Consider the following 17,056-nt stretch of genomic DNA (forward strand, 5'->3'; position numbering starts at 1 on the left):
ACACACTGCCTGCACCCTGTGAACTTGTTCGCTGTATTTTCTGCTGGTTTACTGAGTCATTTTAAGTAAATAGCACTTCATGTAAAACCACTGAGTTCCCCTGAGCAAAGACCAACAGATAGGGCGAGTACAATGACAGCAGAGGAAACTAAACTTAGACCGAAGAAGGTGTCAGAGTGCCTCAGAACTGTTCCTGTTTGTGTGTCCAACCTCTGCACATCACAGCGTTTAATATGCGCGCTGTGCGTTTGAAAAGCACACACACACACACACACACACAGTATGTGGGCGTGACTTTATAAGACAGTGAGCTGCTGTCAGAAACGCAGTTCTCTGAAGTCGTGGCAGTAGAGCAAACTGCTGCAGAAGCGCGCACAGACCGCAGACTCATCAGATAACAGCGCCTCGTTTTTTCTCGTCCTTATCTCATCAGAGTTTTACGTAAAGCGTGATCTTCTTCTTTTCCATTTCACTGTTTAAATTGTGAAACAGCTCGTGGGTGTTTGGCCGGGACACAGAGCGGGCACGGAGATGTGAGCACCAGCGTCCCGGGACGTCATCGAGGTCAGCAGTCATCAGCTGTGGACTGTTACATGAGATCACTCCTGTGCCGCCTCCCCTTGTGCATCTGCGGCTCTCGGGCACACTCGCTTTCATTTATAACTTTTAACATGAACATTAAGATATGCGCACTTGTTGTCATTTGCGCCTGATCTACTTTAATAGCGCGTTCTGTTTTATTTATTTGCGAAAACCTGTTTTAAAAACCTTATTGCGCTTCAAAGTTGCTCTCGGGGAGTTCTCGATGGTGTTTGTTTTTATGCGAGAATCCACTATTTAAAAGCGTGACACTCTTCGCAGTTTTTGCACGTCTCGTTCACGCGGAATTCGTAACCGGGGTCTTCAGTAATCATGCAGCGCGAACGCCTGCTCAAAGTTTTGGTGATCGGCGACCTGGGAGTTGGCAAAACGTCCATCATAAAGCGCTACGTCCACCAGGTGTTCTCCCAGCATTACCGGGCCACCATCGGAGTGGACTTCGCACTCAAAGTGCTCAACTGGGACCACAAAACAGTGGTGAGGCTGCAGCTGTGGGACATCGCCGGTACGTGAACCATACTGTTATTGTTTTGTGGGTGGAATGACACACCGCTGTACAGGTTAATGCTCACTCACTCACCCACTCAAGAAACACTATCACAAAAGGTCTTTAGTAGTAGATGCAGATGACAACTCTCCACTCAACCAAACCCAACGTAAATATCTGGATATTTTTCCAAAACACGTCAGATCCACACCAAATTTTATCGAGCTGTTCCTTTGCGCATGCACCATGTTGCTACAAAGTTGCATGAAAATCGGCTCCTAATGACCTCAGCAAACCAATAAAAAGTTAACTCCACCTTGTGGCGTTGTGTTTTAAAAAAAAAAGGGGGGGGGGGGGGGGGGACTCTGTGTCCCTCAGAATTATGCAAGCTTCAAACGTCCATCGAGGCTCAAAGGTCAAAGCTGTATCTCAGTAATGCCAAGTGAACTCTACTGTCAACTCAGCCACATACAAGTACACAGAGAGACGAAAGTATGAAGCTCAGGGTCCGTGGTGCACACAAAGTGCAGTTAGAACAAGAAATAGAGACCAGTGCAAGTATGGACAACAAGTAAGGAGGTAATAAACCAGGAGAGTTGGGCTGCATGCATTATCTGTAATATAGCGTTGCTCGACCTACAGCGACTATAGAAAGATGTAACCAGTAATGTGCAACGTATACAGGACCCGCATTTCATAAGGACTTCCTTTACAAATCCTCCGAAGAACCTGTTGCTCCACAGGCATGCAGACAAATAGCACTGAAAACATGACCTTGGCCGAGTTCCCCTTTCACCAGCTGCAACAGCAGACTGATGTTTACTCAGAACTGCATCAGTACTTGTAACCCAATAATACGAGCCCACGAATCTGAAGGCGTACTGCTGCAGTGAAAGCAAAGGGACTGACCATGTCACGTCATCCACCACTGAATAAACATGACATAGAGATAGAGAGAGCAGTGTGAGGGTCATAGTCACGTGCAGCCGTCTTCATCCATAAGCTTGGGGGTCATTTTGGGACAGTCGGGTCAGGATTACTTACAGTAGAGTGTCTTGAACACAGCACACGGCAGGACACACAAGACGTTAGCTGCTGCCGTCGCACCCAAGAAGAGTCTGGTACACAGATTCTTTAACCTGCCAGCTTCCTCACATCGTGTGGATGTGAGGAATTTGGCAGGTTAAAGATGTCTAATAGGACTGCACTGGATACATGCACCTGTTCTGGGTAAATTCTAGGGAAAAAAGCATCTTTAGGAAAGTTCAAGACTGTAAACAATGTGTTTAAGACAGAGACACAGTTAGAGAGACAAGATCGAGATGGTTTGGACATGTGCAGGAGAGGGACACTGGATATACTGGACAAAGCAGGAGGGCCACAGAGGAGTTTCATGGATGTGATGAAGGAGGATCATTGTAATAGATGAGGATGCAGATTATCTATTGTGACAACAGAAGAAGAAGAAGGGTTTTGTTACTTAATCAATAATCTTAGAATATTTCCAAACTTGCAGTGTGTATTTTTTTTTGTCCTGCATGATTATCACGCAGTCAAACTCCACTCCTGTGTAAGACACATGCACTGTGTTGCTTTGTGGAAAACTTTCTTTTAAAATGGCACAAATGTCAAAACGTACTCCCGTACAAAGATGCACTCTTTATAAGCAGACGTCTTCCATTCATAATAAGTACAGATATCTTCAACGAGTCCCTCAAACACATTTATTAGGTGAATTACATGTTTCACTTCTGGTTCTGCAACATGTCATGTTGTAGATGGCTGAGGGGGAGATAACTGTGTTTACTTCCCCTGTGAATTTAGAGACACTTTCCTCTGACATCAGAAGCATAATGCAGCATAAAAGCAACAGAATCTTAAAGTCAAGTTGAGTAAATTCCCAGAAGCTCGGAGATCACAGAGTGGTCAGTGGTATGCTGCTCCTGGAGCTGTGGCGTATGCCGATGCTGCAAGAGTAAGCCAACATGTGACAGCGTCAGGCATCTGTTAGAAAGTACTTTGTAAAAGTTAAGTACCACTATAGATATAAACAAACTCGCTCAAAGTTAAGCAAATGCATCTGTACTGTGCTCAATGCAAGTAAGCAGTAAACCCCAGAACAAACGTGCAGTAATCTGCATTTTCACACTCTTCAGCTGCTTTTTGCTGATGCATCTAACAATTATGTTGCACAATTTGAGAAGTGGCCTTGAAAAAAAAATGTGGTCAGCCATCATTCCTGCAGAGGCACATAACAAGCTCTCTGTATTCAGCTTATAAAACCCTCCCATGTGTCTCTTTAATTGCATGTAATTAGATTTTTTGGGAACTCCTTTCTTTCCGGTCTCACTGCTGTCTCCCTCTCACACACACAGACACACAAAGACACACACGCTGTGTGTGCTGAGTGACGTGCCAGCTGATAAGAGTTATCATTTAAATGAAAAGGTCCGGCTGAGGCTGTTTTCTAGGCGGACTTTAGCAGCGAGGCAGGTCACGACTTGCTGCTAAACGACAATGAAGCTGCTGCGGTCACACAAACAGCCGGCATGTTGTCCTCACGGTGTGGATGTGGTGACCGTACAGCTGTTCTGTGCTGGCTTTTCTTAATATAGGGAAGCCGGTTGTTCAGGGTCACGAGGAGCGTTTTCAAGTCACAAAGTTTTTGCATTTTCCCATTTGAATGTTTTATAGTTACAAATGTCAAGATAAAAAAATGTGAGTTGGTGTACGTTCTTTTTAGGTCAGCCTTCACAGAGTGCTTTTACATAGATGTTCTCTCTGTATAGTCATTTTTTTTATAAGTTATAATGTCTTCTTTTTGTGTTTTCGTTTCTGATATGGTGACATCACGACTTTCCTCACCCACAAAAAAACATTGGTGTTTATTACTTTAACATAGTAGGCGTTGTGTGTGATAGACAGATGTTATTATTGTTGTTGTCTTTGTTTTGTTTTTAGTTGTCATGTTTGCTTTCCATGCTGGTTCCAATCCATAGGAGCCAACAATCAGATGACACCCCCATGATCTAGCATTTTGGCAACAGAAGGAAAGAAAAACTCCCTTTTAACAAGAAGAAATGTCCAGCAGAACCAGACTCAGGGACCGGCGGCCATCTGCTGGGGGTGAGGGGGAAGGCGGGGAAAAGACACGCTGTGGAAGAGATTTAGATATTAATGATAACGCTGATTAAATGCAGAGGGGTGTATGAGCTGCCTGTTGGGTGGAGCTCTCACGTGGTGTTGACTCTGCCTGTCGCATTATACACATAGGATGCAAGAGCGATGTCAGTCTCGTAGGAGCACAACAACAAAAAATAAAAGGATATTACACATGTTCTGGTCTATTTACATAAACTGTTATATACAAAAAATAATGATCATGTGTACATTTACCTTTGAGTGAACACGGTCTCCTGGTTTTTAGATTGCCGGACTTGCTTATTTTAAATTCTGAAAACATTGGTCATTGGTGGTGTTGACCTTTGACCTCATACTATTAGTACTGATCAGATGGTGTGCAGAAAAAAAGGGAAAGGTACCATCTGCTTTTAGGAGACAGTTTGTGTGCTCGGTGTTTGGGCGCATGCGCAGGGTTGTGTGTCTGTGTGTGTCAGATGCTCCACTGCTGATTCACCGGTATATTGGGATCATGTGGAGCAAGTTAGTTTCCAGGATAGAGACTTAAATGTTCACACACATGCTTCTCTCATTTGCAACATTTTTTTAACAAGTGTGTGTGTCTGTCAGCAGTGAGAAGAACATATGCAGTTCCTGTATACAAAAAAAAAAGTGTCTTATTGTGCTGGGAAACTAGGGCTAAATGTTTGATACTGACAAAGATGTTAGTTATTATTATGAAAAGTGACCAGTTTTGGTATTAATGGTGTGACCCTCAGAAACTGATGTGATCACCCAAGCTATCATCACTTTAGATGGCTTGGTGCTGTGGCGTATGTCAGACTCTGGCTGGTCTGTTGTGCTTTTTTGTCTTCATTGTTGGTTGAGTGAGGTGCTCGTGCTGGGCTTTGAGAAATCCAGCTGGACTACTCTTTGCAGTGGGGGCTGCTGTGTGGGGTTCCAGTCAACATGAGTCCCGGATCTGCTGTTCCTCGCCTCCTCGAAATGGGGGGTGCTTTGCTGGCTCTCTCCTCCAGGCCTAGTCCTCTCCTTCCCCCGCTTCCTCTGACAACACATCACTCACACAAATAGGACGGGTTGGACCATTCAAGTGGCTTTGCTGGGTGTGGTGTGCGGTCATCTGTTTCTCCCTTTTTAATGACACCATAGTCACATCTCATCACACATCACCGTACATGTAGGATCTTTGGAGGCAGGAGCACTACCCAGAGGTAGGTAGGCGGGGCTGCGTGGCAGCGCAGACTGCCTTTCAATTTTACGTAAAACTTAGAGACCAAGGCTTTTAGGGATAAGCATTGATAAGCAGGGTCTCTGGCTCATGTCACATTCTCCCCTCTAGTTTTACTCACTTTCTACCTCTCTGCTAGGTGCGGGTCTGTAACATTGCGATCTCTCAAACTCATTTTTCAAGTATGGTCTGTGTCAAACACACAGTCACTCATATCCTATCATATGCTGCGAACACATAGCAAAATTGTATATTTGTTTATGTACCTCCCTCTGCTTTGTCTTTTTTGGCGCTGTGTGCTTTCTTACAGAAGCAGCGTTGTCTGTTCACCGTTGCTCCCGTTCTTCTCTCCTTTTTTTTCTATTTTTCTGCTTTAAATTTTTTTTTTAAAAAGTCTCTTCTGTAAATTAACATTGGCCTGGGTTTGTCTTCTGTTTTCTTTAAAAAGGGCAGGAACGATATGGCAACATGACCCGTGTGTACTACAGAGAGGCCGTGGGTGCGCTCGTCGTCTTCGACATGACCCGGCTGTCCACGTTTCAGGCCATCCTTAAATGGAAAGGAGACCTGGACTCAAAGGTAAAAAATCAGAGATGAAGGAGGTGGAGAATTGAGAAGAGGAGTGTGGTGGGAATTAGGGCTGCCACAAACGATTATTTTGATAGTCGACTAGTCACCGATTATTTTTGCGATTAGTCGACTAATCAGATCATCATCCATTGGACGTAAAACTACAGCTTATTGCACCAGCAGCATCTGCTCTTAGATAACTATCATTAGCTTACAGCTTTAAGTGTTTAAGGTACAGTATGTGCTAACTAAAAATAAAGACAAGATGATAGTTTATTAAAGTTTAACGAAATTTGCAGATTGTCTCGGTGGAGTTTAATAAACTCGGCCGTCTGTTCTTTCCATGTAAAGTATAACAGGACACTGGAGTAAATTCTCTCCCATCTCACACTTCTGTTTAATCAGTTCTCTGTTTGACGTTTATTCAGCTGTGTAAAACTATAACTTTAATCTCAGCCAAACCGATTTACTGAGGAACAAATAAAACACTGAAAAAAGCCAAACAATAACATTTTTAAATTATCTGAGTGCATATCATGTTCAACCTGAGTAGCGAAACACCGCGGGGGGGTTGAAAATGATGTGCTGGGAGTCCGGTGTTCTCACCGGCTCTAGTGACCCTTGAACCCTCTAGCTGTCGAGCTGGTGGGTAACAGATGTCTCTGAAAACGTCGGAGCGCTTTTGCAGATATGTGGTGTCTTGATAAACCGAGCAGATATTTGAAGTTTGCACAGCTACATTCTCGCCTGAAAATATGTTAAAAGTTTATTTTGTGAAGCAGAAAGAATAATAGGGCTTAGGAGTTGACGTCACGTCGCAATGTATTGTGGGAGCGCGGTGCCATTTTCCGGGTCCATAAATCAAAACAAACACAGTGTGTTGGAACAACGACGACAAGAAACATGCTTAAAAGCAGCTCAAAAGAAAACGGATGGTATAGAGACCTATTACGTCCAGAGTGCATCGCAAATGTGGACCCATATGAAATATGGCAGTGGAATAAAGACCCAGACGACTTACCGCCACTGTCCTACCCCGATATCTTCACATATCTTGTTTGTGGAGTAAGCGCTTACACTGCGAACCAGTTTTGTAATTACAAATCGCTGGAGTGCATCGAGTGTAATGGCCATGGTTCACCCCCTACCACAGTTGATGTTATACATTTATCAATGAACTGCTAAAATCTCGTTGTCATATTATGTGCCCACAATTGTAAAGTTGATGCAAACTACCACATTGATAATCGGGCAAGATATTACAGCCATTTCATAGGCAGGCTTCCCAAAAGTTGTGAGAAAGAATTAGCAAATCGTTACATAGCACGTATGTCTGCAAAGTCACTCCATTCGATGTTTGTTCGCAATTTCTATAACCTCCGAGACCACCAACGATCATATTATTAAGCTATAAAGAGTGATATGAACATATATAGAACTTACCGGAATGAAATTGTCCGGTAAGTTAAGTGATATCTGGACATGGAAGCGAACTGGATACCAGCTCGTCTCACGGCTGCTATCCAGGCTAGATGCCTTCGTTTGGTAAGGTCCGCTATATGAGCTGCCTCATGTTGCTTCCAGGTTGGGAAAGAATAAAAAGACAAACCCTTTTTAAGCTTATTCTCTTGCCGGTTGTGCGATCGAACATTGCAGCTGACCACGCAGCAAGTACGAACCATGGCTGTTGTGTGTGCTTTCGCTCCTTTGTCGCTTGCGCTTTGTTTGGACCGGGAAAATGGCGCATCAGGCCAAAATCCTTTCCACGCCCACCCCCGTGACATCACGCTCCAAAGCCCTATAAGAGTAATATTAAAACTAACTAAACTTGTTAGTTATCTTAGCTAAATTTTATTTTCACAAATGCAAATACAGTAACAAAAAACCTAATTTTAAACATTACTATAATGATGTTTTATGTTACATAAAATTGATTAGTGGATCACTTAACAAAAAGGCTATGAAAACTATTACTATTTGTAGTAATTACAAATTATTTGAATGTATGTAATTCTTTGTATTACACCCCCTGGCATATGTTAATTTTGTTCTGATTGTATACATGTTCTGTATACGGTTTCTTAATAAAGTTTAACATTTAAAAAAAAAAAAAGAGAAAAAAAAATATATTAAAACTAACTAGCTGCCGCCATTGTTGAAAACTGGAATTGGCTGGGCCGCGCTATGAATTCTGGGATTGTTTGGGCCACGAAGCATACACCCGACCCATCCTTCATAACTGGAGAAATGAAGGACGCATTTTTGGGCCGTGTTTGGGGGAGTCTTCGAATTTGGGCATGCTTCGCCGTGTTGCTGTAACGTAATTGGCCTACAAATGCGGCCTCCGAAGGATGCGGCCGCTAAATTTGGACACAGCTATGAAACCGGACACTGCTTCTTCTTCTTTGGGGTTTAATGGCAGCGGGCATCCCTGGACATGCAGTGCTGCCATCTTCTGTTTCAGTCTGTTATTACACTCTTAAATCCTACTACTTATCCCTGCATCTTTTGGGATCTTACAAAGCTTCAAACGACGTGTCGACTATTAAATTAGTCGTAATCGTGACTAATCGACTAATCGTGGCAGCCCTAGTGGGAATAAGGCACGTTGAGTCCACAGGTCATAGTTTTGAGCCATCTTTATTGACCGCGGCTGCAGCCGCAGATGCATCACACCACAATACACCACCACTCGCACTTGTTGTAGTCAGCGGGCATGTTTGCGGATGCCACGCAGGTGCGTCCGCCCTCCCTGCATGGCACAGCAAGCCACGCCCCACCACAAGGATTTTGTGAAGGAGGAAATGAGTGCAGTTTAAAAAGTTTTAAGAAATGTATTTCTTTGCTCTGAATAAAAATCTACAAACTTGGGGCTGAGGCAAATAAATTTGCATGAATCAGGGTGAAAAATCTAATATTGTTGTAGGATTGAAGTAAATCAGACTTTCTGAAAAAGTTGGAACATTTTAAAATGTTAATAAAAAACAACAGCAAAACAAAGAAAAACCCATGAACCTCTGCTCATATTTACTTCTGAAAAACTCTGCCTCTTTTTTCTACTCAATCATGTGACCAACCTGTTGGCAGCAAACCTAATTAGCTGCAAAATATTCCTTCAGCTCTTCCTTTCTAGTCTTTTGCTGCACACATCCCAACTTTTTCGAGACATGTTGCTGCCACCGGATTCACAATAAGCAAATCTTTTTACACAGCATCCCTACTTTTTGGAATTTAGGTTGTACATAATCTTAATGTAGTTTATTAACCAGAGTCTAGCATAACTAATGGTTTGTTTGGGGGCTCATGCTCAACAGGTTAAACGGACAAGCCCAGATCAAGTCACTAGGCTTTGTTTCCTCTTTCTCTAATAATTAAACATGTGATACTGGAATGCGCACAATCGTGCACACTGGAGAGACCTTACTTAAAAAAAGGCACCTTATAGCTTTCACTAGAAGCTTATATTATATGAAAAATAAATAAGAAAAAATTTTTTTTCATGTTTTTCTTTTAACTTAAGATGATAAATCACAGAAGCTTGTTTACTTGCTAGTCTTGGTTCTATTTCACTTTGCAGATTGTAACTGATCTCAGATCAGTGAAAGCAGAGTTAGAGGCAGCATATCAGGTCAAAGTGAAAGACCAACATTTCTCCACAGTATGCATGTGCTTTGTCTCGCAGCTTGAAAACCTCTAGCCATTGTTGGCAGGATACCTATGCCTGTAAAACTGATGCACTGCATATTTCATATTTCAGTGGAACCTAAGCCAAGCAGAGTTGAGCCTGCTTCCAGAGACTGTGGTCAACTGTGCCAACAAGATGTCAACAATTTAAACGATAGATGCAAACAAGCGACAGGAGAAGCTTTATGACAGAGCACTGTCTGAGATAGAAGAGTGGTCACTTTACTTTGGCTTTAATTGATGTCTATTTTTATATTTTACTGAACAATTGCCTGCCTTGTTTGCGTTGGTGGAAAGCCACTGCTTAAAGTTAAATGTTGTGTTTTCATCCTGATTTAGCCAAAAAAAAAAAAAAAAAGTGGTTTCTCAATAGTTGTGCATCCCCTTTTCTGTTTTCCTGTTGTTGGTGGTGGAGGTTTTGTTTTTTTGTTTTTGTTTTTGTTTTTTTACCTCACTTTTCCTTGTTTAATTCATTTTGGAAGTACTGTATTCAGGATAGCTAGCCTAGTTTGTGACTCAGCAATGTCAGGGAGAACGCAGCAGGTGGGATAAAGACAGTTGTATTCTACACATATCATTTTGTTACGATATATATGTTTTGATAATATATGTATTCAAGATCTAAAAATAATGGGAAATAAACTTTTGTACATTTTTGTGTGTTCATTTTTTATTTAGTTTTTTCTTGATTTCCTCTAATCCCCAGAATCCCCGTTTGCTAATCTGGGCTATTTTCCAGTTTGGTCATGAGGAAGCAGTCCTCAAATGACCAGCTTACTGTCAGCTTAGTATCAAATGACAGACAGCTGACTGACTGACTGATTTCATTTGCCACTTCAAAGCAGTAGAAGTACTTTACACAAAAGTGAAGTTGTTTTGTTTTCTTTTACACATCCAGCAGTTAAAGAGTTATATTTGGAGGTGTATTTCTTTTTTTTTCACTGAAAAAGAAGAGACCTCAATAAAGACATTAAGGAGAAGAAAAACAAGTATAAAACAAAGACCACAAGTCAAGGCTATATATAGTGTGTGCATATGTGTGTTTCCTTGTGAGAAATGTCTCCTTTATTACCGACAGTGTTTTTCCAGCTTGATGCTAACTATGTTCAAAGATCTTCGGTGAGGCTTAGAGCTTCTTCTTAACAAATACAAATTATGCTTTGAGGGCTGTAAGATTGACGAAAAGCACATTTGCATACATTACAGCTTAACATTGAAACATTGAGCTGAAACTGTAATGCTCAGCAGGGGCTGCAGACAGAGGCCCATCCCTGCAAGCAATCCGTTTTATATTGTCATCTTACTCTCAGTGCCCTCTGCCTATCAACTATGTAATAGATAGCCAAATCAGTATTTATTTTTTTTATCACTGTATTACAAGCCTGATGCCTCTCTGATATCAATATAGATAAATAAATAGGCATAACATAACAGACAGATGCCATCACTTGATGCTGCTGTATCCCTTCACAAACTGCAGATTACAGTGAAGCACTTCAAATTGAGGCTCATCTACTGGAAGCTTCGACAGGTCTTTGTTGCTTCATCATGAATTATTTTCGTAAATTTTCATTGCATTTCTTTTTCCATCTTCCTCTGGGATTCATTAGGTTGCCCTCAGCAATGGGAGGCCAGTTCCAGCTGTTCTGTTGGCCAACAAATGTGACCAGCGGCGTCATGGTTTGTGCCCCAAGCTGCCCAAACTGGAGAACTTCTCCAAAGAGTACGGATTTGTCGACTGGTATGAAACCTCTGCCAAGGCAAGATGAGATTATTTTCTGTTTCTGTCTTCCTGTCAGCATATAATGGGTGTTAGATTTGGTCACAATAAACAAGCCACACCCCCTGTCTTACTGTAATGCTTATAGTTTAGCATGTGTATATATGTCTGTGTGTATCGCTTCCACAACTGGTGTGCCAATCTTAACAAAACTTTGTATGATTATCATCACATATACAGTTATTATTCTCATTATCATTCTGATGATTATGATCAAGTTTTTTTTAAAAAGAAAGGAAAAAAATGTTTTCTTATATCCCAATTCTTCAGATTTCCATATTCATCACTCGCCTGCAAATCTGATGTCACGTTCTCTGTTTGCATTTGTTTCACATGTCACGATCAGCGTATGTCCCCATTTGTAACTTAACGGTCACCAAAGTTTGTATCCAGGGGAAAATTTTGTTTTTTGACCAATAAATACTGAATGAGAAATTTAAAAAATGTTGTAGGCAGCTAGTAATGTAAGGCTGTAAAAATGTTTATTTCTGCTGCACGCATGTGCATTTTACCATGGGAGTCAATGGGGACCGACTCGCTTTTAGAGTCAGCCTCAAGTGGCCACTAGAGGAACTGCAGCATGTAGCACGCCTGCGATGGCTTCATTTTTTCTTAGCCCTGGTGTCATGAATCAAATGAGTGTTTGGAACCCAAATGGAGGTTGGTTTTAGGTAAAGCTTTATTTTGCATTGTTGAATTTCCACCAGAAAAAACACGATCCAAAACTTAGTGGAAAATGCGCATAGAGGAAGCTAACAAACGCTGAAACAAAGACTAAGAGGAAGACTGTTATGTATTCGCAAGGGTGACAAGAGGCAGGTGACAGTAATCTAAGACAATGAGACAGAAGGGGAAGTAAAACTAAACACACTCTAGAGACAAGACAACTATTAATATAAAACAAGAAGTGAGAACTGTAACTAAACGGAGAACCACCGACAATTAGAAGAACTTCGCTGTGTTATCCAGGAAACATTCAGAATGAATAAAACTGAGGAATATATTTAATTAATTAAGAAAAAACAAAATACTAAAATACTCTAGAAACTATTAAGCTTAATACGCATGTGCTGCTGTAACAATTGAACAATTGGGATTAAAAAATTATCTATCAACCAAAGAAACAATTCAACCCCAAAGCTTCAAAAGCCCACAGTCTGACCTGGGGTGATGACACCCAGAGGGTACAGGGTTGAAAACAGTGTTGTCAGCACCGTCTCATTTACATACTGGCCCTTTACAAAAATAAAGCATGTCTTCTTCTAGGCTGTTAGAAGAAAAGAAGTTAGGTACATCAGGTTATAGTGAATGCCATGTTCACATAATATCCAGTTATATAAGTTTTCATGATTCAGTCACAGCTGGCTCTCGTAGCTGCCAACTTGCAGAATTCAATTAGTTCGTATCGGCTAAAAGTACCAACAGAAAAACTTGGAATTCAGTTAAATCTTAAAAGGAAAAAATAGTGAGAACACGGCGCTTACTGTGGCTCATCTGTTGATCCAATTTATTTAAATTAAAGTTGGAAGGCTGGAAGCACAGCTTTTCATTCTTCACCTTACAGAACCTTCAAAGCCTCATGTCCTCTTTTTACCCGTTACATAACAGAAACAAGTTGAGACACACACACACACACACACCACCTCAGGAAATGAGGAGTGCTCTAGTAGACTTTAGTGAGTTTCCTTTTTTAGTAGATGTTGTAGACAAAAAGAATATTTGATCAGTTATTTAAAGACGTTAATATTTGAAATATTTCACCTTTACGATGGAAAAATGATTAATATAGATGTTCAGCTGTAGCTGCTCCCATTAAAGATTATCAGAGTTTCAGGTAATGAAGTTTCAGTGTACGTGCCAAAAGCTCAGGATTCAGACAACCGTGAATGCTCCATTTTAATGTTTGTTTACTCTTTTACTCAACATCAGCAATAGCTGAAATCCCTAATACGGTCATCACAGGCACACATAAGCTCCACCCCCTGCTGTTCAAACCCTTTGTTTCCAGTGGGCACCCAATCAGAAAAAAGTTGCCTTAAAGAGACGGTGGTCTGAAAAAGAAAGGAGTTAAATGATTAGAACGAGAAGATCTTTATTGCCATTAAATGAACGAGCATACAGAAATATTTCATCCCCCTACAGTTCACAACACGCACAAGAAAATAGGAATTGCTGCTAAAGGGCTGCAATACAAACTCAAAAAAAGCAAATTGGTAATAAATAATAACAAAATGAGTTGGCATAAGAGGAACAGTGTGGCAACTTGTTAAAGCAATCACATGATTTTGTGTAGACTGATTTAACCCACAATAGTGTTTGTTATGGTAGTTGTAGGATTTTGTACTGTTAGAGGGAAAGTTGTGAACAGAGAACGTACTGGGTAAGCGGTATCTCTCGAACTCAAGAAAGCTGCGTTTTAAAAAAAGAAGCCACGTGGTGATGGCTTAAATGAACACGTTCTCTATTGCACATCTTTGCATTGTTTGTTGTTGTTGTTGTTCGGGTCTGCAGGAAGTATATCTGTGTTTTCTTTGTGACTGCTAATGTGTCTCTTCCTTGTTAGATAATCTTTGCTGCACCAAGGCAACTGTAAATCATGCAAAGCAAATTTAGGACAAAATGAAGTTGAAGCTGTGGTTCCCAGTAGGTCACCATTCTATTGAAAATGCACCCTTTTCCAGCTGTTCTGGACTCTGCAGACATGTGCGCAGAGATGCCCAAACCTCCCTGTCCTCAGCCACCTCCTCCAGCTCTTAGAGACAAAGCACTGAGACATTCCCAAGCCGGTCCTGGGGTAGACCTAGGACACCAGTGTGTCCTAAGTCTACCCCGGGACATACAGGAAGTGGCTCACTTAGCTGGCTCCCTTTGACCAAAATGAAATGACCAAGTTCCTAACTCTATCAATAAGCTGAGCCCAGCCACCCTTCAGAGAAAGCTTGTTCCTGCTGCTTGTGTCCATTATCTCTTTCTTTGGGTCATTACCCAGAGCTCTTTTAAATCCAAACAAGACGAGTTTTAGTCATTCGTCCAAGTTTTTCCTGAGTGATTAAGCACCTAAAGACAACCCTTAAATACTTAAATGGACAATATGGTGGATTTTACTGTTAAGACATTTCTCTATTTCTACCTCCATCGACCTTCTTCAACCCTTCAGCTTCATCCTATCTCTCTCTCTTTCTCTCCCCAGGACAACACCAACATCGACGCTGCCATCACATGCTTGGTGAAAAGCATCATGTCTGTGGAAGAGGAGAGAGCGCTGGCTGAAGCCACCAGTGGCGCCTGTAAGGGCGATCCAGATGGCAGCGTTCTTGTTCTGCCTCGCTTTGACTACAACACAAAGGAGAAGGGACTCGGTGGATGTTCGGGGTGCCTGTCAATTAAACCAAAACAAGACCAGGACTGAAGGACTGTCTGAAACAAAAGACTGCAGGAACATGCAGAGGATGGTGTGGATGACTCTACTCTCCATCACTTTCTCCTCACTGACCTTTCCTGAGAGAATTTTTAATAGAATTGATGTTTCTTGGTTTTTGGGTTTTTTTTTTAGATTTTTCAGGAAAAAAAATCCATCTAATATTTTTAACCAAATAATTAAGTTGTTGTGTTTTTATATCGGACTCTGATTCAAAATGAGTTCAGTCATTGCAGCAATCTCTTATTTGGAGAATGTGACCAATAGCACTTTTTATGGCTTTTAAAGGAAATTTGTCAAAATAATGTTTTCCCAAAATTTGTATTTATCTTATCTGCTATTTTTAAGGTTTGTTTTTTTTGTTTGTTTGTTTGTTTGGGGGTTTTTTTGCATTGATGCTTCTATTGTAGCAGAGACAGTAGGTGTGTGAAATTTGCAACTTTGTCCAACAAGTGTTTTTTAGTTTTTAGTCTTTAAATTGCTTTGAGTTATGACTGCTTTGTAAGTTACTACTGTTTGCCTTAGAGCAGCGGTCCCCAACCCCCGGGCCTCGGACACGTGAGTCGTTTGGTACCGGGCTGCGAGAGTTGAGGCTCAGGTGTGAAATGTATGGTTTTCAGGGTTTTTATCGGTTTTCAGCGTTATTTTGTTATCATTTTTATCGTTAACTCAGTTTTCCTGGGTCTTTTCAGGTGTGTTATGAATAAATCTTCTTTTTTTCGGTACCGGTACTAGTTTTATTTTGTTGTATTTATCCGCGACACCTTAAAGGCCGGTCCGTGAAAATATTGTCGGGCATAAACCGGTCCGTGGTGCAAAAAAGGTTGGGGACCGCTGCCTTAGAGCAGTGCCAAGTAGCTCCTTATTGTTCATTTTTAATATTTAATTAAAAAGATTTGTTGTTCTGTATTTGATCTTTATTTGTTAAAAAAACAACTTTATGTATAAGATGGAGTATTTCTTAATGTTTATAGGGGGAAGTTGTGTTCAGCTAAAGGAGAGGAGTTTAAAGGCCGTTGTATATGCTTTTGACCACTAGTGGTGCTATAGATCAGTGGTTTTCTTTCTTTTTATATCTCAAGATCCTGTCTGTCTGAGATTGAGGAGGGTTATTTGAAGTGTGCTTTTCATGTAAGCTGTAATGTATAGCATATTATTAGCCAAGAAATATACCAAACTGTGACTTTTTATGGAGCTTAAGGAGCCACAGACATATTAAGAGTGGAATAGGGTTCATCTGTACTGACAATTTTTCTGCCATGATCGTCCACAATACTGCAACAAAATAGCATTTTCCATGTCAAACACCAGACTGTTGATAATTATTATTGATGGTGTGAATTTTGAATCTTTGAGTTGTCAGACCTCCCCAGCTCGTCTGAGACCAGCAAGGAAGCATAATGTTTATATATGTGCAACATGAATGCAAACCTGGAGCCCAAAAACTGAAATAGACTGGCAGTTTTTGAGTTTGGTGTCCACTTCACTTTAATACTAATGATCTATGCAGGTTTGAATTTGTTTGATGAGAAATAAACTGCACTGTTTTATACATCATACACAAGAAAGTATCGTGTCCCTGCAACACGGTTGTGTTTGTCTAAGGCAAAAGGTACAAGTCTTACCAAGGTTTTAATCCCTAACACTGTTCCATTCTAAAGATTTTCCCTTGTTTGCATCCATCCTTTAAATTACTGCTATCTTGTGGCTTCAGTGGCTGTTCTCTGCAGAAGCACGCTGGACTCTGCTTGACTTGAACCCCACTGAAATATGTAGCACCCGTTAATTTCATGGGGATGTGGGTTGGCAAGCTGAGAGACCGACAAATGTTTGTGGTTGTGTATTGTTGATAAATCAGACAAGCTGCTGCTGGCTGGCTCAGGTTCCACTGCTCTGAGATCAGTTACCATCTGCGCTTTGTGTGGAGACAGAGCACTGGCGAGTAATCAAGCCCTCTGGGATTCATCCTCGTAACAGATAAGTTTCCTCTTGCTAAACATCATGCAGTGTGGAAACATTTTCAATATCTCCTTTAGTACATAAGCAAAGAAAGCTTTGCTGGTGCAGGGGAGACATCGGCTCTTGCAGCAGGTCTTGTGAGCGCTCAATTATCCAATTAAGGAAAGTCCACAAAGTTGATTCGTAGCA

General features: G+C 41.2%; 1 protein-coding gene across 1 annotated transcript; it reads left to right on the top strand.

Moving 5' to 3' along the window:
- The first annotated feature begins 356 nt into the window (after positions 1-356).
- On the top strand, positions 357-16,440 carry LOC308393095 (ras-related protein Rab-38). The gene is made up of 4 exons (XM_080876595.1): positions 357-1,105; positions 5,905-6,035; positions 11,321-11,470; positions 14,681-16,440. Exons 1-4 carry the CDS (start codon positions 913-915, stop codon positions 14,897-14,899), a joined length of 693 nt encoding a protein of 230 aa, XP_080732721.1. The 5' UTR covers positions 357-912; the 3' UTR covers positions 14,900-16,440.
- The last annotated feature ends 616 nt before the right edge of the window (positions 16,441-17,056 follow it).

The sequence above is a fragment of the Rhamphochromis sp. 'chilingali' genome, assembly GCF_963969265.1.
Source record: "Rhamphochromis sp. 'chilingali' genome assembly, chromosome: 1".
In the NCBI taxonomy this organism is placed as follows: domain Eukaryota; kingdom Metazoa; phylum Chordata; class Actinopteri; order Cichliformes; family Cichlidae; genus Rhamphochromis; species Rhamphochromis sp. 'chilingali'.